Raw genomic sequence first — 23,483 nt, 5'->3', positions numbered from 1 at the left:
AGGAAGTTTGTATGTTTTCCATATTCAATATTTTCAAGCGTTACTTCATCTTTTTATTTTGACGATATGTTTAATTTCTTTTATTTAACATTAAGCCTGGTAATTGCATGGTTTACGTAGAATTGTGATAATGACTTAATTAGTGCGATCTAAGTATTCAACTTTATACGAAATGATTGCGATAATAAGTATTTCTGTAGACTCTCGATAAACAATGAAGAACGTCGAGGAAGTATGAAACATTCCTGATAAGACTTTGTCTTCATCTCTTTATCCGTCACCTATTGACATCAGCAATGTCCTGCTTTCGATTATTCATAAAAATGTAGACGTACTATGAATAATACTCAATGGACTTTGCAATTAACTAGTAAGACAGTTGAATGATTCGCTATACATAAATATCATATTGAAAATTTCAATTGTATAATCACCTAATGCCTGGTATCTGGGCATAACGATATTATTAATTTCGTATAAATAATACTTATAGGTATTGCTATATATACTATGATCAATGCTATTCTTAAGTATAATTAAGTCCAAACATGTAAACTTTAAAAAACAAAGTCTTGGATATGATAATTAAAGTTAGTGCACTTTGGTAAATATCTTTGAAGTTGGTATAAACGAAATTCGCTGGTAGTTTCTTTTTTTAAATTGTTTAAATCACAATTATACTTTCTCTTTGTATCCTTCCACGTGAAATTCACGTTATATTTCTTTGCGAATGCACAGTGGCGTAGTGAGTGGTATCTCATCGTAGACATGTTCCCCATTCATATCCACCGCGTGACAACAAGTTGCAGCTGGTGGACGATCGTAATGACTTTCGAGAAGATCTAAAAAAAATTGTCAAAACCTTAATTAGAAAAAAGTTTGTTTTTGTGGTAAAAGCGAGTAAAGAGCGATTTACGTAATTTCTTTGAAAAACGAAATGAAGTTAGTAAGACCATAAATGACAGAGCATAGGATCCTTACACAGAGGATTATCCTCACCTCGGAGGTTACCCGAGAGTCGGATGCTGATAGTTGCTGTTCTATTGGCATAAGTTTTATTCAATTCAGCACCATCCAAAGTGATAAGCGTACCCTCAGGACTGGACGTGAATATAGGATTGACAAAGGTTGGTGGTTCTGAAAAAAAGAAAAATGAATAATCAATAAAAAGACATTCTATTTATAATAATCACCTAACGATCATCGATAATCGCTTAAGTCAGCGTCGCAAATAATTCTTAAGCGTCACGTATGAAATTCGTAATTCGAAACACGTAAGTAGCGAAGGTCATTGCTACTCTCAATAGGAATCGAGTGAACATCAAACGAAAGGAAAGTTGCGTAAACGCAAGGAATATAATAGAATAAAAGAGAAAAAATAGAAAATATCATCAGAGTGCGAAAATAAAGAAAAATATTTCAGGGACTTTAACGACTTCCTTAATAGCCATAGCGACGCTACCAGTTGCCAGGATTGAAAGAAAATCGAAGAAAAAAAGAAAATACAATTTATCCGAAAGATCAACGACTTTCTGCAAAATACTTCCTTAACGAGTCTTACGTGGAAGAGTGCTGGCAGCGATCTTCGGAATTTTCACGGTATTTCCCTTCTCCTGTGAATTCTCATTTTTCTCGTTATTGTAGATCGACAGTCGCACAGTCTCGAATAATCTCGACCGCATATGATATACCATAAGTACAGCTATCGACGTGAGACCCAGCGATATGATTGATCCAACGATAATCAGCACCGTTATGTCCACAGGTATAGTTTGTGCTTCTTCTGAAGAGAAAAAAACAACTACAAAATAGTACAATAGTCAGTAGCATCGAGAGCCATTAAAAAATATTCACGATATACGAATTTGAATTTTCCGCCTTTTCGAAATACCTTTTTGAATGGTTTTCACGAAATCAGGTTTTGGCGACATCGTAGCGTCGTTACGATCAACGTCATTCGTATCTTCCATAGCCATTGAAGATTTCATCTCGGTACCGTTTACCTCCAAATCTTTAGCAACGACTCTCTCGTAACCGGAAATATACTCCGTGCTGGAAACTTTCGTAGTTTCTTCTGTCATCGAATAATCATCACCACTTTGGTAGCCTTCCTCGGTATAGGCAGGTGTCGAAATCTGTAGGACTTTGGATTCCATCATCGATCCAATCGGTTCGGTAGATGTACCGATGACGTCCGTATTTTCTATATAGTAATTATCATCATTTACAACTGTCATATTTAAAGATTATAATCATCAATCTTAAGGCACCCGTTAAGAAGTTAAATTTGTTATAAATTGTCTTAAAAATCCTGCTCCTATACCCAGCATGATCGTTAGACGAAGTTTTATTCATAAAAATAATATATTACTATATACATAACGTATACTATACATACCTTCCACGTGTTCCGTCGTACGAGTGTATCTCGTGAGATTAACGAATCTATAAGTTTCGCTAACGGCCTGATAATCCGTCAGTGTACTTTCCCTATCAGTCTCATAAACATTACTTTCTTGTGGTTCCACTGTAACACTGGATACATGCGAAGCACGAAAGAGTTCTCCCTTTGTCCAATTTTGCACGAGAGGTACCTCAGGGACGGACACAGTAAAATTGAAACATTTTCCAGTCTCGTGGTGACAGCTGATCTGTGCATTTTTGCAGAAACACGTCGACTGGCAATTTACACCCCATTTACCACTTGGACACCGTTTGTTGCATCTGATAATAAAAATTTTCATATAATCAACATAGACTGTATTATCTAACGATATATATATATATAATAGATATATGTATAAAAATATTACTAACAGTGGTCCCTGCCATCCTGGTGGACATTGACAGCTCCCATCTACAGGATGACAGGATGCAGCGTCAGGGCCGCAGCTGCATTGCTGCATGCATTGTTTACCCCAGGAACCTGGCGGACATTCTGTAAAGTGTCGATCAAGCGTCGATCGATATATATTTGAAATCTTTGTATTCTTCATTTTCTATTATTTTGTTGATCTGGCAATTTTTATTATGCGAGGTTAAAAGGTTGTTTGGAGTTACAGGACTTTTCAATCTCCGACGTAAGAAGGTCTACGGTTTACCAAGTGCATCGCAGTGCACTGCAGTCGAGATGCAATGACAAGCAAACAGGAAAACGTGTCCGGAAGTCAACGATGAAAGTTGCAATGGCGGCACTGAGACTGACCACACCTTGTCGAATTCATTGAGGTTACGCCAGGTTTGGAAATCAGGATACTTCGAGAATAGGATGTAGGATGCAGGATACGCGATGACGTAGGTTGGTAACAAGAAAGCAGACAGATATCGTTTAATCCCACGTATTGAATTTTATACGTTCGTTACGATGATTTAAGAAGGACCGATAATGACGATTCATGACTATTATCGTTATAATCTACAGGAGCTCCTATGATGTCAAATTAGGAAGATCGAAATGATCCATTGAATGCAAATTTGATGACTGTCATTATGCAATATTTTTCAAGGTGGAACAAGGTCTTCTATTAAATCATTGAAATGACGCATCTTTGTTATTATTATTTTTTATTCATTTTTTTTAACTTACCATAAGCACAGTTATCACCCTGATAACCCGATTCGCATTGGCAAGTATTTGGCGAAATGCAAACACCCATTAAGCAGTCCTCACAATGTGGAACACACTTTGCCTCCACACCGGAATCGCCATGAATTTCTTGAACTGTGTATCCTTCACAACATTCACTCACGTTTCTCAGCTTGAAGTCATACTGTGAAATTATATAAATTTTAATTAATTCCCTCATCGACGTAAGTAGGTACAGATAAAAAAATTTTATTTTATTTTTTTGGGAATTTAAACAAAAATATTAATCATCATTATTTATACTAAGTTTCCTACATGATTTTTTATCTTAAACCTCGTTCGATATCTATTCTATCGATGCGTATCGAAAAAAAAATAATATATCAGCCTTGTAATTTGAATCTATCAAACGACACACCTTTCTCCAATTTCACGTATCGCTCGCAGATTACCGAACTAAGTTACGATTACGTAATCCATCGAGTAATCTTAAACGAAATAAATGCATGATAAAAGCGAAGTTACTGCGTTCAAAACAACCAGGTATATCTTACGTAACAGCACCGACAGATTCAACGATCTGTTCATTAATTTCTATTTTGTTCTATATACTATTATATACTATAAAAACGTATATCCTGCAACCAGATAGAAACGATTCTCAGAGTTTCTCATAGGATTAGTTAATGATTTCTGCAAAACGGAGCAGACTCGTTACCGTCAATCAACTCTGTACACACGGCTTCCCCTATTTTATTGAATACCCTAGGAAATCCATCGGTAACAATAATCGACAATATCCTCACGATTTTTCCACTTTCCTATTTGAAATGCGAGCATCGCATCGAGAGTGATCTTATCATACAGGAAACGGAAGGAAAACTTTTTGCGAATTCGTTGCAAAACTGTAATCCAAAGTACTGTCACGTATCGTTCGACATTCGAGCAACTGCAGTTTCCCCGTCTTCTCGAAAGTTCCGTCGCGCCTTGGATTGCGAATAAGCCTAGACTACTTAGAGACAAAGCAAAGCCATATATGAAAATTCCACATACGATATAGAATAGATTAGTGAAATTGAATTCTTAACATTTTTTTTATCTCTATAATTTTATTGTATATCTATATATAATTGTACATATACTCAGAATAGATTCATCAATTTTATTGGTAATCGTTATAATCACGTATTTCATTGAATTGAATGTTTTTCTTTCGTCATTGGTCAGACTCCAAATTGCCATAGGGTCCATTCAATATATTCCAAAGGCTCTATTCAATTCTCGACATAATTTCGATCGCTTCAATTTACCGACCGACCTGCAGCTGGATTTATCGAGAGACTCACCAGCTACAGATTGGACCTACCCTAATTGGTATTCAAGAATCGTCTGACATAAACCTTTGAATTGGTTAAGACACTCAGATTTCATCATTTCAAATCGAATCATCTGATTAGTAATCATCATGCAGGACGAAGAGTAACGGATTTAAAGATTCTTTTTTATTTTTAATCTGTTACGAGATGGACCAATCTGTACCATACAGCATCACTTTTTTAATTGACTCACATACGTTGAATAATCTTTGCTCTGTCTTTCACTTAAAATCATGGATTAAAGTTTCGTGATTAAATTTTTATAATGATAAATCAAAGGCTGATTCTACGAACGAATGAAAGTGAAGGAAAGTATACGATTCTCGTTCTACAACATTTATCACGTAGATCGGAGAATTCCAAACGACTTGGAATATACATATATGTATATTTTTCATTACGATATACAGTATTATTTTTATTAGCAAAAATGGGTCCAGTTTTTCTATTTACGTAGCGAGATAATTCAATCAACTATTTCTCTGGCAACCATAGACAATATATTTAATACATATCCAATATCGTTCGATCGATTAACTCTTTTTGATGATTGGCATAATTATAATAATTTCTCGAGACTTTCATTCTTCATTATTAACACCCAGTCCATCCATAACAATCACTTGGACTTGATCTGCGATTACGATTCGTAATTGCCGCATAAATCGGTCACGTTTCCTTTTATTTTAACGACATAGAAACTACCATTGAATTCCACTCACTCCTTTCTTTAACCAAACTCGCTGACGCCGATGTCGTTTATTTTATTTTTCTAATTAGACGCACTAATTGAGACACCCACTTTCCCTGTTAATTACTCTCGAAAATTAATAATAATAAAAAAAATTAAAAATTAATCAAGTACCCATAATTCCCGACATTCTAATATACAAGGACATTATGTCACTGATAAATTTTAATCGATATGTTACATTTCCACTATATAACTCGACAGTCGATTCCGTCGAATCGCAAAAAAATTGACATTCTTACACGATCGATATCCGGTTCTTTTTACAACGGCATAATATATACCTATATATATATATATATATTAGCCTCAGAATTTTCCAAGAGTGTCCTTGCCATTTAATCTTTTTTATTCGATAATGAACTTGCCGCAGATTCATTCATCCATGAGATACCATTTCGGAATGGCTCCGACCTGATCCTGATCGATTGATCTAATAAGAAATAAATGGTCTTTTACGTAATTCCACTATAACAAAACGGTAAGCGTGACGTGTCCAATTGATCGATATTTGCTACAGTACAGTCAGTCTCTGATTCATCTGGTATTGATTCGTATTCTCTATCATCAAAGAAAAGACTTTCAATCCTCGTATACATATGTCATGTGAGAAATTCCATGCTTAGCGATGAGACCAGGTGTTGACGTTATACGCGTCAATGTAATTGCTTGATTTGATATTTGGTTCATGGCTAATACGTAACGCATAAGCAGGAGAGAGTTCTCAGTCCCATGTAAGTGCATCCGCTTGTAGGTAATATTTTAATTGGCAAGGACTGTGCTCTCGGCGTAAAATCACATGGGATTTTCCTCGATAACAAATTCATATCTATATACGTTAATTATATAAATGAAGACTTAAGACCCATGTTCACCGGTACTCACCTTAATGCGAAATCGCTCTCTCATCTCCGTACGTGATTTTGGACACCTGGGTGGTATCTCAAAACACCAGGTAAACGTTTTCACTATAACCGGTTCGACGTAAATCTCACGTACTGTTACCGTATAACTGCAAATTGCAATACACGTTAAGGACACTTAATTGTTTAAGTATAGTCATTTCTTGTGACACTATGTTGTCCCATGCTAATGCAATTTGCTTATGATTTTTTTTTTTCAGCTACGAATGGCGTCAGTCGTTCGAGACTGTTTTGAGTAAATGAAAGAATAAATAAAAAATGTACGTTATTGCTTCAGCAGGCCTATGTAAAAAAATGATCGTAAAAAGGGGTTCACACTCACTTTTCCACCCGAGGACACACGTGGTCGCCAGTGAGCGCTAGGAGCGACGGTAAAACAGCTAGGATCAACAACTGTGGAATCCATAAGTGCATGTTGACACGTGATCGGAAAAACCTGTAGTACGAAAAAAGGTAATTTTTCAAATGTATACCATTTTTTATCTTGACATTTTTTGTATCTCTTTTTTTATTACACCTTGTACTCACCGTGTGTGCGAACTCCGTTCTTTTACAGTGGCCACCAAAAGAGGCCAGACGCTAGGGTTCTGGTTTTAAGATGTACTTGGTACGAGCAAATGATTTCTACCAGCAGGCAATGCCGCCATTATCTCGAGTAGCGTTCCCTGGAAGCAATAATGCATACCAGTAACGATAGTGTCTAAAATGCATATATCCAATTACGAATGAAGAGTATTCATTACAATATGACTACACGTGGTCATTTGACGCCGGAACAGGGATTCTTGAAATAATAAACATATGTCCAGTCCGATACACGTATGCATGCATATCGCTATTGCTGGTTGAAGCGTATAGTTACGGATATGAAAATTTTATAGGAGCGATAAAAATAAGAGATTTAATTGGTTTTATCTAGGATTCATGTAAATTTGAAAAAAGTAAATCGGCCCAAAAATTTATGTCATGAATGTCACTATCACCGTACACGACGTAACTGATTGGATCGTCACGGGAGGCAATTCAATTTCTCTCACTAATGGTCAAGTCTGCTTGCAAAACAGTAAAATAAAACCATCGAGCAGATCTGACGTAACGTCCCAGATTATCAAGGATCTCGCACGCGTTATTAAATCCTCCCAATTAACATTCACAGATACGATCACTCACGAGAATCGTTCGTTTTGACTTTTTGGATTATTTAATTCTAGACTAGATTTCGAATTTATCTAGCAGCGTCTAGTTGAGATTTTTTGAAACGTGATTTATGGATCGTAGAAAAGTTTGAGTGAGATTCACGTACCTATGGGAGAGAAAATTCAATTCCATATCGCTGATTGAATTACCATAGTGGTATGTTGGGTAATTGAAGTAACGAGTATGCAGTTTTATAGGTAAACAATATTAGAAGTTTCGATTTGATTAGAAGCAGAGTGCTAGTTTGCTTTCTTAGAAACTAAATGACTTTAGTAGTAAATTTACCTGGTTTACGATTAAAAAATTACTAATCGAACTTGGAACCGAATTACGTCAATGCACTTTTATTAATTGCGTTATTTATTTATTAATAAAAATATATATTTGAGCCACTCTGTGAATATATTAGACGAAGACTTTATTAGAGCGATGTACTATCCAATGATCCAGACACTGACTGACACTGCTTGACATCTACTATTCCCACTATAGCATATGGCGCTTAGTTTAACTTTTTTTAACTTCAGCATTCTGATACGAAACACAGCATCCGTAGGTTAGATAATGTTTCAGTATTGTCCTGGTAGTCGTGTAGGAGTTAGTTCGTGAGAAAACCGAAAAATTATTCCTGACTTGACCGACGTAACGCACAGCTGGAATTATGACGTAATGTAGCCTTTGTTTTGATTGGATTCAATTAGGTGGGACAGTGCAGCTGGTTACTTTGACATACATTTTACTAGAATTCTCATGTTTTTCTCTTTCCTTCTCCTTTTTCAATTTCTCCGTTAACCTTGTTATTCGTTTGACTGGCCATTCCACGCGTAACCAGCGTTTCGGGAAGAATAAAATATACGTGGCGATTGAAATAAAAATATAATAATCCTACAAAGTTATAATTTATCGAAAAGGTGAACCAGATTAAAAAAAGGAAGGCAGTTTCAGATTATTATATACAGTGTATGTATGAATAAAAATTGAGTTAACCTTTAGAAGCAAATTTACATAAAAATGCAAAAATAAATTTCGCTCTACTCAACAGGTTCAGAATCATATTATACCAGGTTACGCAAAACGTCTGGATTATATATATATTAATTGACTGTTGAAAGTTAAAAAAATTGTTCCTAATTGTAAATGATTTTCTTTAATAATTACTACGATACGTACGCAATGCTTATCAAAATTTCAATCCCAATCCTCGCCTCAAGTATTTCCAAAATCTCCATACTCCACACGTTCCATATCACTTTACACTTTTTTCTATCACGTTCAAGGAAAAACTCGGGAGATCCGCACGTGACCAAGGGCTGCACAGGTTTTAGTAGGAACAGACTTTTATTTCAGACTCGACTGTTATGTGTCCTCTGGCTGTTATATTACAGACTGCTTCACATTCAATGCCACCGTCACAATTGGCGGCGTTGCTACTCGGAATGCACTTGTAGTACAATGAACTCCGACCCTCGTTGGCCACTCATGAAACACTGAGCCTCCAGTCGTAGAAGCATCACATGGTCCAGCCCCAGCATTGTTACTTAAACGATGAATCTTGCACTCTCCACTCCCTTGTACATGTAGCATACATATACATAGATGCATGCAATGCACTCATTCGAGAAATAACACACTACGTAAAACGGCATCCCTTACGAATTGCCAGCTTGCCATTTCGAGAAAATCAATTTTGCAAAACATCCAACAGTACGAAGGTAGCCAATTAGGTAGATTACTCGAGGATAAGCACCGGAAGCTTTTAGCGTGATGAGAACGTTGCAAAATTTCATTTTCCAATAGCGCATTATTCATTGAAATATTCCTGATAGCCGGGCTCATGACTTTTTGACTTTTTTTCTCTTTCTTATCTAATGCCCGGATGCGACGAGTCTGATAAGATCCCTGTAAAACTCCTACACTCGTGAAGCGCTTGAAACTCTTGACATCGTCAAGAGCAGAAGTGTCAAGTGACATTTCGTAGGTACAGTCAATACACTGTACCACGGATCGAATAGTTAAATAATGTAAAATATACGTAAAGTATACATAAATAATTTTGAGAATGATCCAATCCATCTATTAATATTATCATTGATTTCGAAAGATCAATATACCCTGTGTTTATTAGATGCTAAAATATAATGATTCTAACAATGACTCGAGTAGTAACTGTATTGAAGGATGTAGTTCCGCCGGTTCCAGTCTCTCCGCCATAAGCCCAGTCGCATCGTAATGGGATGATTGTAAGGGCAATTTAATCCCTGGGGTTCTCATGTGCTTAGTCGTATTTGCCATTAGCTTGTGACGAAGATTTTTATTGTTTTGAAGTGGCAGTCTCCATTACTCTATATATTTGCCGACAAAACATATCTAACCAACGTACTATAAATTACGCAGTTCAATCTCTAGTGGTTCAGTGGTCCATTCAAATCTGTATACAAGTACTACACGTGTAAACTGACTCTTTGACAATTCCGTCTGGATTCACGAAACGAATCATAAATTATGTCTCGTGCATTCACTGGCAAACATGCCGCACGGAAAATCCTATTTTACTTGTAGAGTTTCTCTAGTATCCAGAATCTAGGGAATTTACCGGAATCGTTGTAACTTGGTTGGCAGCGTGCAAAACGACTCTTGAGTTTCGAGTTCTGGCACGAGGTCGTTCTCTTGAGCTCAAACAAACTGGAGGGCTCGGCATTGTTATGGATGGTTGAATAAATGTGGATCATGTTGGAAAATGGCCAATGCTCGTTCTTCCGCCACTTGAGGCGTCTAGAACGTCAGAGTAAAATTGTTAAATAACCAAAAGAAAAAGAGTGATTATATTTTTAATACAAAAAATAATCTAATCAGATTAGTCTTATCGGGATAGACAAGTTTTTTAAATATCATTCACGTTATGTATTCATTGAACTTTGAACCTATCCCTTTAACCCCTTTAAGCCCTTGGTGAGAACAGCCTTGCAGTGATTCTCGTTCAATCGCCATGCACGAGGCTTACGTGAAATTGCAGTTGCAGTATTATCTGGCAAATTGCCTCTGTACCTTACGTGTTGAATTGGCTAGATTTCGGCAACTGTGAAATGTAGGTTTATGGTTTAATAGCGATGCAATTGCAGTAATGCATTGTGACGCAAGTACCAGACTGACATGGTCACCCACTTCCTTGATGACACCTGCACTGAGAATAATGTCAGTGTCAGTTCAGTTGTATGCAGAATTCAATGCGTTAACTATTTTCACCGAGAAGTCCTTCTAAGGTCATTGGCTGCATGATTAATTCACGTCGCTCGCATGGATATTCGACCATTACCTGGTGGGATAAGAGCAAGGCGAGTATGCAAATGGTTTCGTTTGACATTTCTGCGTGAAATCAAATTACGCGTCGTTAGGACATCCTGAAATTCCGATCACGATATCAATGAAAAATCGTGTGTTTGGCACCTTGTCGATAAGGAATGTGACAACTTTTTAAAATATTCACACATCTTGTATCACGGAATTTCAATGTACCATAACAGACGTCATAATGAATGCATCGATCTTAATATAAAATTTTATTATATATCTTCATCAGATTGGAATCGCCAACGAAAATTGAACATAGCGTGCCGTTCTAGTTTGCAATGTGTAACAATGCCGGAACATGGCACATCGAAAGGATGACCTAATTTATAGGAGGGTACTAAACCACGATCGATATCTTTCTATTATCGTATCTTGGCTCGCGGCCAACCAATTAGAGGGCAAAACAAATGCGCCAAGAAGAAAGGATACAAATTGGTATTAGCAACACATACGAAAGCCTCAAGATTTAACATGTGTTCCAAGAGACTTCCTACCACACAAAATTCCAATCGATCGATCAGACATTGAACGTCGAATTCATCTGATACACTAATCGTATCTTTTTTGCATACTAAAAAAAATAGAAAGTACATCGTATAGATAAATCAGGTACCTACCAGTTAGGACGAAATTAACGCGCGAAAGTGATGTCGTGTGAACTAGCCATAAAGTCTCTTTTGCTCATTCACAGTACGCGTCATGCCACTTAACCGTATCTAATACCCATCTCATTGAGCCAGAACGTTAAATATTCCCCAGAAACTTTTTCTCCACTGCGCAGCAGACTCCTTGTTATCGAAACTTAAAGATTTCACAACCATAGTTACACCCGGTATACGCTCCAAGTCATTTTCTGAGTCTTGTGAAAATTCCCTAATAAAGAGAGGAGTTCGTGTCATCGTCCACCGGAATACCTACATTTCCCCCCTCTCTCCCACCAACCCTCCCTTTCGCAATATATCTCTCCGAGAATCGACGTCCCTGAGAAAAATTTCTATTCGAACTTGTGGGGCTTCGCTTACGCAGTTTTTACGCAATGAAGATCGAACAGGTAATTTGTCGCCACCGGTGTTATACAAGTGAGTGGAAAGTGTCATCTGTACGATTATATGTCTATAATTGTGATACTTCGTTTTCACACCTGACTGCGAAGAAATCAGAAGGCCCGAGAAGAGGGCTGAGTGAAAAGGAGACGAGTCCAGACCGAACCAACTGTTACGGCAATTGCCCACCAAGCACGCACCGTACGTAAACGTAGACTGCATAAACGTAGACCAATACGTACGTACTGACTTGGCTATGGGTTTTAGCTCTCTTGCCTCTCTTAGCTCTCTTAGCTCTCTTGGGTATTACGTACGAGAGGAGACTGACGAAAACATAAATCTTGCTTCTGTATGCGTGAGCCAAATGTACGAATCGACAACTATCTTCTCCCCTGTCGTTCCCCCTCTTCACCCCTCCGCCATTTTCCCCCCCTTTACTCGTGCCGTTGCTAACTCGACAATGACGCAACTACTTACTTCCGGTTTCTCTCTACTGGCTGATCCTCGCCTCTCCTACGTATATAACGTTAAGAAATTCTCTGGGAAGACTGACAAGAAGTTGACGTTTCATAGTCGGACATGCAGCATGTACGTCCATGTACCCAGTGTACAATGAATTTCCATAAACAGCAAGAAATCCTGGTCTGGTAATCAATATTGTTTATGCTAATGAAACTTTCGATTTGCTTTAAATAAATGAACGGTCGACTTAGCCTCAGTCAATTGTACGTAAACGTATTGGGTGTAGCTGACTCTTGTGATCTTCGAGTTCGTGTATCCTGAGGAGTGATGGTTAAGAAACAATGTGGACTTCGCTTCACTTCACAGAGTTTATTCTATCAGGTGTTTATTTATAAATTTTACTTATTATTTTACTTACTATATAAATAATTATTACGTGATGAACGGATCTCAATGACAATTGTTTAAATAAATAGACGACCTGTCGAAGCAGTCAGAACTTTGGATAGCTACTGGCTCTGCTCAAACGTTTTTTTTTTTTGCAAATTCCATTCGAATACCGATTTGCAGATATAAAACGGGTGAAAGCAACTGGGCTTCCGGGTAGCCGTGGCGCACATTGTTCGCCTGACATTTCGCGGAAAGGATCGACTTCTCGAGCCTTCCGATTACGCAAAACTGGAAGGACCAGTTTTCGGACACATCCGAGCTACGTTGCGCTGCTTGGATAGCAGCTGTCGTCGAAGAAAGATGCCTGGGTAATTGGTCAATTGGACCGCCGGAAGTCAACGTACATACACGCTGTCACTTCCGCAATTCAAGAATTCCAAAGGACCAACTTTAAACGTATAGCGTTCGTACCGAACGATCCCATTGGCTGCTATTACAATTATAAGTAAAAAAAAACATGCTTCACATCGATTCCCATATAAGCATTAACGCAGAAATACACATACTCGACATATACACACTTCCATCTTCGATTTAATCGAATCCACTTTGCAATTACTCAATTCCCATCTCGAGCAGGTTTATATATACATATATATATACTCTAATTGCTTACTCAATTAAGAAGAAAATTCACATCGACCCTTTCACTGGGAAACGATTATTTTTTCTTAAAAAAAATTTTTTTTCCAAATGCATTGGCGATTTGATTTCTTTAACTTTTCTCCGCAATTCCCATGCGCATCGAATCCTCCTGATCGTCTTCCTCGGTTCAGATTAGCTTGGCTTCTTGGACGATCCTTTAGCGGGACAGGAGAAGGTGAAGCAGAACTAGGAGTGACGCGGTTGTTGCGTACGTCGTCGAGGAGAGGACTGAGAAGGCGGAGTTGTAGAATCCGCTACCGTATACCTGGAGGCCTGCAGTCTCTATGCTGCGCTTGCAGTAATCGCCATCTGCAACAGACAGATGCATTACATAGGATGCATGTTACACACGGCTATAAAATATACTCTGGGACCTACTCCATGACGCAGATTACTCGCTCAAGGATAAAAGCAAAGCAACCGGCTCAAACGAATCTGACTCATTATACCAGGGAATGTTTCCCTTTCCTTTGTTTTGCACAAGACGATTAACCAGACTTGCATCAAGCTCCCCTAATTCATACGTAGAGCAGTACTTAATAATGTTCCCTTCATTGATGGGAATCGTGCATGAAATTGGAATAAGGTTAGACAATAATGAGAGCCCTGCGAAACCTCATGCTTTTAATTTACTGTGCAATTCTCCTATGGAATAAAGGTATGCAAGAACAAGTGGAAGAAGCGTGGGACGTGCATCTGTTGAACAGTTTAGAATTAAAGATATCTAGTTGAACCAGTAACAGGAGAGATAAACATTAGATACACATTTAGTTCAATACGATGACTGACTGCCTCAATATTTGCTTTACCATTCGTACAGAATCCCATAATCCTACAGCCTCACAGGCATCACGATAAAGGCGATACTTTGATTTTATTTATTCATTCGGATCCAGCAGAATCCTGGATTATTGCGTAACAAAATAAACAATTCAAACTTCAGCACTCGTTACCGCGCCTATAGTTGAGACAGTAAAATGAAGTCATTTTTTTAAATAGAGAATACAAGGATTACTGGTACTGTAACTAGATCCTTATATGGTGGACGAGGAGTCTATATGCTTTTATATAGATTACTTTGCCGGGAAGAATTCACATTGTTTGTACTGTGAGATAGAGGCTCGATTATGCACAAGGGAATTTTGTTTTCACGTTACGTAATAGAAACGCGTAATTTTATTAGACGCATAACCATAGGAGTATAGGACCATCAAGAGTGTTGATGTTGGTAGGCGAATCAAGATGGCGGCGTTCTCTCTCGTTTGTCCATTTAACGAGGTGTAGTTGAATTTAAAAGTTCACGGGAACTCGGTTGAAATGTCAAGTCGAACTCGAATTGCATCATAATAGCTTTGGATTCAACAGCATCCGTCGCGGCCATGTTTAAAATTTTATTTTCAATCCGAAGTCTCGTTCAGCAATTTTGTTCTGTCTCCTTCTCTCACTCTCTTTGACGCCCGACAAAATCTACAGGCGCAGGGTAAACATGCGACTAATAATTTGCGATTTATTCTTCTTCACTTGACTAGAGAGAAATCTCTGTCACTTCGAAATTTCTCAATGCGATATTTCTTTCTGCTGAAATTACCAAATCTAATGAAAAATCTCACTCACCGTTAGACCAGCCAACAATTTCGCCGGTTCGCAAGTTTTCTGCCCTCAGCCAATCCTCCAAAGGTCTGAAGTATTCTCGAAGTGCTTCACCATTGAGTCTGGATTCGCCTGTTGCCTCCTGAAGGGTTTCCTGCCAGGGTCTGGAAGACCCCTTTTCCATTATTTTTCTGTAAATATAAAATCGACGTTTGAATCACGAGTTGCGAGTGTAAAAAAATTGTAATCCGTAATACATATGTATACGTATATCCATAAATGCATATGTACAGACAATTCCTTTCTATGAATGCTAAAAGAACGACGAAATCGTGTACGTTGTGTACAAGTCATAAGATATTCATTGAATTGCTATAAAGATAAAGAACAATAAATATTCTCATAACCAATGAGGGTATTCAAAAAAATTCCACATGATTCCTCGAAATCAGTAGATTTCAACCATGTATACATATCTAACACATAGGTATCATTATCCATCCATGACATTAATGGATGCAGAAATTATGTTTCTTCTTGTTATTCAATTGGATTTACGACGTTTACAATCCAAAATAGTAAAACTTTCTTTTTCATTCGCTCTGTCACATGTGGCATGACATATAGAGTATTTTAACAGTTCCTCTGCCTATTGCCCATAATGCTACCAAAATGTTTATTTTGATAGGTCGTATATCTCATTTTCACTAATTCAGTTTTCGTGTTGTTCAAAGTGACCATTTTTATTTTTATCAGATAGTCGCTCATGTCGTCAAATAATTATTGGATGCTGTGCTACTGTACTAACCGAGATTTTTATTGGTGGTTCAGAATTGCCCTCGATAATTAGTTGGTGACTAATTACGATTACAGCTATTTATAGGTTTCCCAGTCGAGAACCTGATGCTTTCTCTCTGAACATATTGAGATGTCCTAGTCAACATGCAAGAGACGTATTGCTCAACAAAGAAAATGATATCATCCAAAGAAATTATTGCATAAAACGTAAAGTAACTAGAGTCACTGTAAAATCCACTGATCTAATGTACAGCAATGTTTTAAGAGCGTGCTAGGAAAATAATACATATCACTATCAAATAACACGTTGAGGCAGTTTTTTGATTACGTATCAAGATTTCATGTTTCCTTAAGAAATGGTCACGTGGATTTGGCAATTTTAATATACATGAATTTATTTTCTTACATTGACCATCATTATTCCTCTTGTCCTACTGACTTATGCGCGTACGTTTGTTAATAGGGCATCGTATGGATCTCACTACCTGTTTTACCTGAAACCAGGAAAAAGTGGATACCTTGCATAATTCAGTAATTTCAACCATGTAATGGACATCGCGAGTATAATTTGTCTCGGTACCTTCTTACTGTCTGCTTCTGGGACAGGGCGAGTCGACTAGTGGAATCTGTGCAAAAATATTTTCAGACGTTTTTGCATAGTTACACGTAAAAAAGTTGTATACAAAATATTTGTATTTTAAATTCAAAAATATCCCAGTGACAAACTCTTTTTTTTATTCACGATACCACATAAGGTACTTAACATTGATTTATCTGAATTCACATACTCGATGGTAAATTCACCTTCATTATATAGAGCGCGAATTAATAAACGGACATTGATTCATTATCAAGAACTGATGCCTCACTGATTCCGAAAGGTAATGCTCAGAATCTATTCTTGAGGTCTCACTGGTCCCTAAGGCTACCCAGGTTACTGATTGTGAGAACGTTGGGAACCGTGTCAACCTGGTCGGTAATCGAAATGGGTGGTTGGCCAACAAGAAGATTGCATTATGGAATCTGCATTTAATTCGTATACTTATGTAAAACAGTAGTTAATTAGTTAGTAGAGCATTCCATGGAAAATCAGACGTATACTCTATGGCGAAGTCAAATACGTAGGCGTTACTAATGATTCAGCTGTTGAGAATATGGTTCGCAGCCCGACGGTACTTACAGGCGAGAGTTTGCAACTCGGGAATATATTGACAGTGTATACGAGCGTATAGATATAGCCAAGTTGCGAAATAATTTCTTCGAGAATCTTAACGAGTATCCGATTGGTCGCCGTTAAAAACTGATTACAAGCTAACCCGATGATTTTTCAAGAGCTAAAACCTGTCCTACGAAATTGCCTGAATAACTCTGCTCGTCGAACGACCAATATAAATATGAATCATTAAACGAACGATGAATCAAGATTTATTTTAGCAAGCAAAATTAATATATTATTTTAATCGCACCACGAGAATCTTCAACACGCAATACATCCCTATCGCCATCGTAATCTTTGTACACTCCCTGAGATAAACAAGCAACCCAGCATCACTGTACGGGAGCAAGAAGTTTCGAGTCTCGCCTGTAATTTATCAATTTTATAATATCCGGTACGGAGGCGAAATCGGCACTTTCCTGCAAGCTATGTCGCAACCCGGGATGCTGGAGACATTGCGTAGTTCTATGAGAAAATATCTGTTGGCTATCCGGTTCGCGGTGGATGTAGATAATTGATTGGCTGGAGTTCGTTAATCACATTACAGGGTGTAAGATAAATTCATTTTATGAGCTATACTCAAACTGCCTATAATATTTCAAAGTATTCAATTAGTATAGGTCCTATACTTAAAAAAATAAAAAATAAAATAAATTACCACAGGTCAAAAGACGGAAGCGAATGATAAACCACGGTAGTCGAAGGCGACAAGCGGAAGGAAGCAAAGACATGTAGGATAAGACGTATGCGACATGCAGGTGGGTGTCCATCGTAACCACTATTGGTATTACATGTCGGTAAGCCGAGAACAGCGAGAGTTTAAAATCGCCTTTACGTATCTACTCCCATTACAGGAAGACCACCATAGAGCTGTCTAGTAATCCAGTTTAAAGTGTGTCATGCCCGGAGGCTCTTGATTCCTTGGGATGGTCTGTGAGTGAGAGTGTACGATATTTCATGCGATTATGCTCAGGAGTGACCTTGAGAGTGAAAGAGAGAATTTCTTGTACTAAATTGAACGTAAAAAAAAATAAACACGCAATCGTTTAGAATCGAAGCTCAAGCAACTCTACAAATTGGAACGCGATTACGTTGGACGTTATTTGTCTAGTACGTGCACGAATACATAAATGGTCCTTCTATATAATGGCAAAAGAATCGATCGAAAAAATAACATTGCAAAAAAATATTTATTTTTCACAATACCATACCTGCCTGGGATCGCAAAAAATTCCTTTGCCAATTCTCATAGCTGACTATGAGGTTAAGGAAGAAAATTTCCATTAATTGGCCACTTTTCCATGCGCCCTTTATACACTTGTATACAATAATTTCCAGTAACAATAACGGATTCGTACATTGGAATAACTCACGAACCGTAGAAAAATTGACAAATTGATTCTAGATCATCGATCAGATCTCGGATCACTGACTGTAGTCATGGTTGCTGGAGATTGTCATGGCAAATTAGTGCATTGCCCAGTATAGATAGAATCTACCAGGATCTTGGGTTAACAATCATAAAAGACATCGATCTAGTCAAATGCAATTTTATCGAATAATTAATTCAATGGATCTGAATAAAAAAGGATTCGATGATAGTCACTGGTATGAATTATTCTAAAAAATTAATTTTTCTAGGTATCACATCACGTCATTATTCTCATTGATTTCGAATTCAATGACAATCGCGTAAACGAGTCCTTCGGGGAACTCGTGGATAACTAAATGGAGCAATGCGTGAGTCTCTCTTTGAGTACGTAGCGATACGTTCTAGCGATAATCCGGCAGAATTTATGGCGGACATGCAACGAAGTCTGCAGCCCGTAGGCAAAGTTTGCCTGATGATTTTTTTTGTCGCGCTGCCAACCATAGCCTTGTTGTGTAGTCGTTCGCCACGGTCTTTGGTAATGTGGGAATATGTGCTTGGTAACGTTATACAACAGTTGGTAGTACCGTTAGCCTCTTAAGGTGCATTCGTGCATCTACTGCAATCGTGTGCAATCACGACGTCGACGCCGACGCCGATGCTGACGACAAGGACTAATATGTAGGAGGAGCTCGACGCGAAGGTGCTTTGCGATCGTTACTTGTAAAAGAAAGGAAACAGTTTGCGAGACTCTACTTGGGAGTTCTATATCATTTGATTGTGCCGGATCCATTGCACTGTGGGTGCACGTTGCATTATATCAATAATTGAACTGAGTATCGACGATTTCGAAAGGATACCATTGATTCCCTGGGAATGCATTAGTTTAATCTGATCTCGTATCCTTAAGGCTTGATATCCGGTTGGGATCAACTTTCAGGTATACGACGACGAATTAGCATTAGCATGATAGAATTTTGATGATATTCGAATAAAATTGTATGCCGGATATTTCGATTTAAGCATATTCGATTATTTACTAATCATTTTGTTTTTTTTTTCTAATGACTTGGATTTTTTGAAGTCTTAAGCTTCTTTTTTTAACTTTGTCATTAAATTGTTCTACGAGTATTATGCATAATGATATAACGAAATTATGTATTTATCGTTTATTTCATAATTTACATCACACCATTAAGAGTCTTTATAGATGTCTAGATATTCAAGATGTCTATTACCGGGAATATAAAAAAACCACAAGATGGCCAGTCGATTCCATATTCTTGATACCCTTGAATACAGATGAGCGCAAAATGTCAAATTCTGCTAATAGTTTTTGGAGATGGACGAATAATTTATTCGGTGTTCTTATTAAGAAGTCGAAATTCTACAGCAGAGCTACTACTCCCAAAAATCATCTGACATGTTCTATATCGATGACCATCCCTTCTCCTTTTAACCTGAATTTACAAACTTGTTAATTACGAGTCACAATCAATATTCGTTTCAGCAAAGTGCATCACACGCAGAATTCGAATCGTCAAGGCTCTTTCTATAGCTGATATAAAAAAAACGTGGTTTACACCCAACTCACTGATACTTCAGTCCTCGTTATCCTCTTACCCATTGTGCCCGATCGCGATCTATCGCTGAATCCATTCTATCTGTCTTCCAGCGAATGGAAGTGTACAACAAGGCGTATACTCGTTGCACGGATTGTCGGTGCTATGCGGAACTGCACGACCAATCCGGATAGGGTTTATCAGTGTAGCGTGAAACAATGATATACCGATATCCACGTCGTGTGAATCGAGTGGACTTGGGGTGGCAATTTTATATGGAAACTTCACCCTAATAATTGTTTAATAATAAAATTTCGACTTACCTCAATACTCGGCCAGCTTCGGGACTTCGATAGAAATCACATTTGTGCAACGGCTTACGCGACTCATCTGAGAATCTTTGTCCAGCTGCCTGACAGAGTGAACGGTACAACTGAAACTGGAGTACCCCAGCAACGAAGTTACTAAAAATAAAACAGAACATAATTTCATAATTGCTATGACGTGTTAATATAATTATACGATATACGGCTAATTAATCTATGCTGAAACATTCAATTGGGAAAGTCTTCCACGCCTCCCGAAGGTCATTCGGAAAGTTAACGAGTCTGAACACTCCGCGAAATAATAATTTATAGTCAATTTCGAATAGATCGAATAAAAAGCTGATCCGATTTCAAAAGTATCAAGTCACCGATCGCCAAGGAAGAACGAGAAGGGAATTTAAAAAAAATGAAAATAATCGAAGGTGAAGAGGAAATGCTTGAGGATGGTCGTGAAACGTCCAGGGCGGGGCAGCGGAAGGCACTTTCGGTTTGCGTCTACTTCTCCTGGTGGCTCGAGCGGCAACGTCCTTTACGTAATAGGTGGTTGGTCTCTGCCGATCTCTCGCTCTAAATTATGATCGGTTATTCAAGCTATTCGACTTTCATGGAGGAAGAGACACATGCGCTATTCCTAGAGGGGAATTGCATGAAAAAAAAAAGAAATTAAATCAAGGTAGATTCATAGCGTCCTGGTGTCGGTCTGAAGAGGGAGTCGTACGCCTGGGACCTCAACGGGCTCGGTCCACCATACAAACAAAGAACGTGGGGGTAGGGCCCGGGCGGTTGGGCCCGTGCGAAGGCGAAAGTGTGCCGCGTATATAAGGCCCGGAACAGCCGGCAATCAGCATCCAGTTCACTCCTGGACTCACCCAGAACATCGTGAACACAAAAATGAGGAGTCTGGTACGTCCACGCAATTTCGCCAAGTTTACATCGCTTACCGTGACGATGGATATTATGCACGAGAGAAACTAGATAACCCACTGGGAATTATGAGTGCTCGTGATAAAGGCGATAACGCAGGATAGCCAGTGTATTTTTATTAAATGCGAAAAAGTTCATTATCGACTATCGGATCTAGGGAGTTTATTCGTGTGATCTTCGATTTTCTTTTTTGCGCTATGAAACGTCTCATAAAAATTGGGCCTTGCGAATGAAATATTTCGACGAGTCTTAAATATCTCTTTACTTGGTTAAATCTTACACTATTGTTTCTTTGATTTCAGCTTTGCTTGGCACTACTGGCCCTGGCCGTATCGGCGTTGGCTGAGGACGTTAAGGAAGCCAAGAGCGTCGAGAAGACATCCGATGCCAAATCTGCGACTTCCACCAAGAAACAGGAAAAGCGTGGCATCTTTGGACTAGGTTACGGTTATGGCTATGACGTCGGGGGTTACGAAATCGGTGCCGGAAGTCATGGAGGTGGTCTTTCCTTCGCTTCCTCGGGTATCGATCTCTCTGGCTTGAGTGGCTACTCTGGATATTCTGGTCACGGCGGTTCCATTGAGGGACTTGGTGGATACGGAGGATACAGTGGATACGGAGGACACGGTGGAGAACACGTGAAGACCGTCACCGTCGTTAAAAATGTCGCCGTTCCAGTTCCAGTAGAGAAGCACATACCTTATCCAGTTGAAAAGCACGTACCTTACCCAGTTAAGGTACCAGTACCTCAACCCTACCCCGTTGAGAAACAGGTCCCTTACCCAGTTAAGGTCTACGTCAAGGTACCAGTCCACGTACCCCAACCGTACCCAGTTGAGAAGAAGGTACCCTACCCTGTCCACGTTCCCGTCGACCGTCCTTACCCCGTCAAAGTTCTGGTCCCTCAACCTTACCCAGTTGAGAAGCAGGTACCTTACCCAGTCAAGGTACTCGTTCCTCAGCCGTACCCTGTTGAGAAGCAAGTACCCTACCCAGTCAAGGTACCCGTCCACGTACCCCAACCTTACCCAGTTGAAAAATTGGTACCTTACCCAGTGAAGGTACCAGTCGACAGACCCTACGCCGTTCATGTACCAAAACCGTATCCAGTGACTGTCGAGAAGCACGTGCCTTATCCAGTAGAAAAGCCCGTTCCCTACGCTGTCAAAGTACCTGTTGACAGGCCCTACCCTGTGCACGTTGACAGGCCCGTGGCAGTCCCAGTAAAGGTAGCTGTACCTCAACCCTACCCCGTTGAGAAACCTGTACCTTATCCAGTGGAAAAGCCCGTACCTTACGCGGTTAAGGTACCCGTCGACAGACCCTACCCTGTGCACGTCGAGAAGCCTGTGCCCTACGCCGTCGACAGGCCTGTACCTTACGCGGTCAAGGTACCAGTAGCGTATCCGGTTCACTCCGCCGAGGAACACGGTGGTCAAGGAGTTCAGATATCGGCTCAAGATTCGTACTCCCAAGTTGGAACCTACAATTCTGGAGAATCTGGATACTACCACCATTAAAAATGGACGACCTACATGGTGACACAATTGAGACCTTAATTTAGTAGTAGCTGGTTTGCCTACCCCGAAGACCTTACTTGAGATCCATTATGAAAATCATTGTTATTTCAACGATCATGGATCGCAAGTATCTCTCAAGTTCTGTCGGAACTTGAGGTCTTGGTCGAAGTTCACTGAGACCTCAAGTTACGAGTACCTTAATTATTGTATCTTACAGAATTACAATGACAGAACACGCGCGATTTCGCTCAGTACCAAACTTAAACCATTCCGCTTGAGATACTCTTTTGTACCTATATATATAGTGTAATATTTTTTATACAGAAATAAATATAAAGAATTAAAAAAATAAAGTATTTCGTAATTTTCTTATATCCACAAAATTCCATATTTCGTT

General features: G+C 38.8%; 3 protein-coding genes and 1 long non-coding RNA gene across 10 annotated transcripts in view; 1 reads left to right on the top strand and 3 right to left on the bottom strand.

The window, feature by feature from the left end:
• Positions 1 to 30: 30 nt before the first annotated feature.
• Positions 31 to 10,402, bottom strand: LOC107268218. 7 transcript variants are annotated; one of them, XM_015740764.2, is made up of 11 exons: positions 9,004 to 10,402; positions 7,165 to 7,301; positions 6,959 to 7,072; positions 6,599 to 6,725; positions 3,587 to 3,770; positions 2,818 to 2,938; positions 2,399 to 2,724; positions 1,892 to 2,203; positions 1,562 to 1,801; positions 982 to 1,137; positions 31 to 842 (listed from the first exon to the last, which is right to left on the bottom strand). In XM_015740764.2, the coding sequence occupies exons 3-11, from the start codon at positions 7,048 to 7,050 to the stop codon at positions 715 to 717; spliced, it is 1,686 nt and encodes a 561-aa protein (XP_015596250.1). In that variant the 5' UTR covers positions 7,051 to 7,072; positions 7,165 to 7,301; positions 9,004 to 10,402; the 3' UTR covers positions 31 to 714. The 7 variants fall into 7 exon arrangements, with proteins under 7 accessions (XP_015596250.1, XP_024941258.1, XP_015596249.1 ...); XM_025085490.1 differs by having other exon boundaries at positions 1,562 to 1,783; positions 9,004 to 9,385; XM_015740763.2 differs by lacking the exon at positions 9,004 to 10,402 and adding an exon at positions 8,119 to 8,470.
• Positions 10,403 to 13,040: 2,638 nt separating this feature from the next.
• Positions 13,041 to 23,483, bottom strand: part of LOC107268194 (angiotensin-converting enzyme) — a 39,410-nt gene continuing 28,967 nt past the window's right edge. Inside the window, exons 11-13 of the mRNA XM_015740721.2 lie at positions 20,640 to 20,780; positions 15,396 to 15,562; positions 13,041 to 14,090 (exon numbers count right to left, since the gene is read on the bottom strand). Of these exons, the coding sequence (XP_015596207.1) occupies positions 13,939 to 14,090; positions 15,396 to 15,562; positions 20,640 to 20,780 (460 nt within the window). The 3' untranslated portion in view covers positions 13,041 to 13,938. The remainder of the gene's footprint in view (positions 14,091 to 15,395; positions 15,563 to 20,639; positions 20,781 to 23,483) is intronic.
• On the bottom strand, positions 16,180 to 20,633 carry LOC107268203. Its single transcript, XR_001537765.1, has 2 exons — positions 16,750 to 20,633; positions 16,180 to 16,663 (listed from the first exon to the last, which is right to left on the bottom strand). It is a non-coding gene; the product is annotated as an uncharacterized LOC107268203 (long non-coding RNA).
• LOC107268199 (skin secretory protein xP2) lies at positions 21,401 to 23,439 on the top strand. Its single transcript, XM_015740729.2, has 2 exons — positions 21,401 to 21,545; positions 21,869 to 23,439. Exons 1-2 carry the CDS (start codon positions 21,534 to 21,536, stop codon positions 23,084 to 23,086), a joined length of 1,230 nt encoding a protein of 409 aa, XP_015596215.1. The 5' UTR covers positions 21,401 to 21,533; the 3' UTR covers positions 23,087 to 23,439.

The sequence above is a fragment of the Cephus cinctus genome, unplaced genomic scaffold (genome assembly GCF_000341935.2).
Source record: "Cephus cinctus unplaced genomic scaffold, Ccin1 Ccin1_scaffold0494, whole genome shotgun sequence".
NCBI classification, from domain to species: Eukaryota; Metazoa; Arthropoda; class Insecta; order Hymenoptera; family Cephidae; genus Cephus; species Cephus cinctus.
This window is presented reverse-complemented; position numbering and strand designations above follow the sequence as displayed.

Coding starts and splice junctions, on each gene's coding strand:
- LOC107268218 (XM_015740764.2), bottom strand. CDS start 7,050: ATGCACTTATGGATTCCACAGTTGTTGATCCTAGCTGTTTTACCGTCG. Junction 3,771..6,598: donor GAGAGCGATTTCGCATTAAG/GTGAGTACCGGT, acceptor ATAATTTCACAG/TATGACTTCAAGCTGAGAAA. Junction 2,204..2,398: donor TACGACGGAACACGTGGAAG/GTATGTATAGTA, acceptor ATTACTATATAG/AAAATACGGACGTCATCGGT.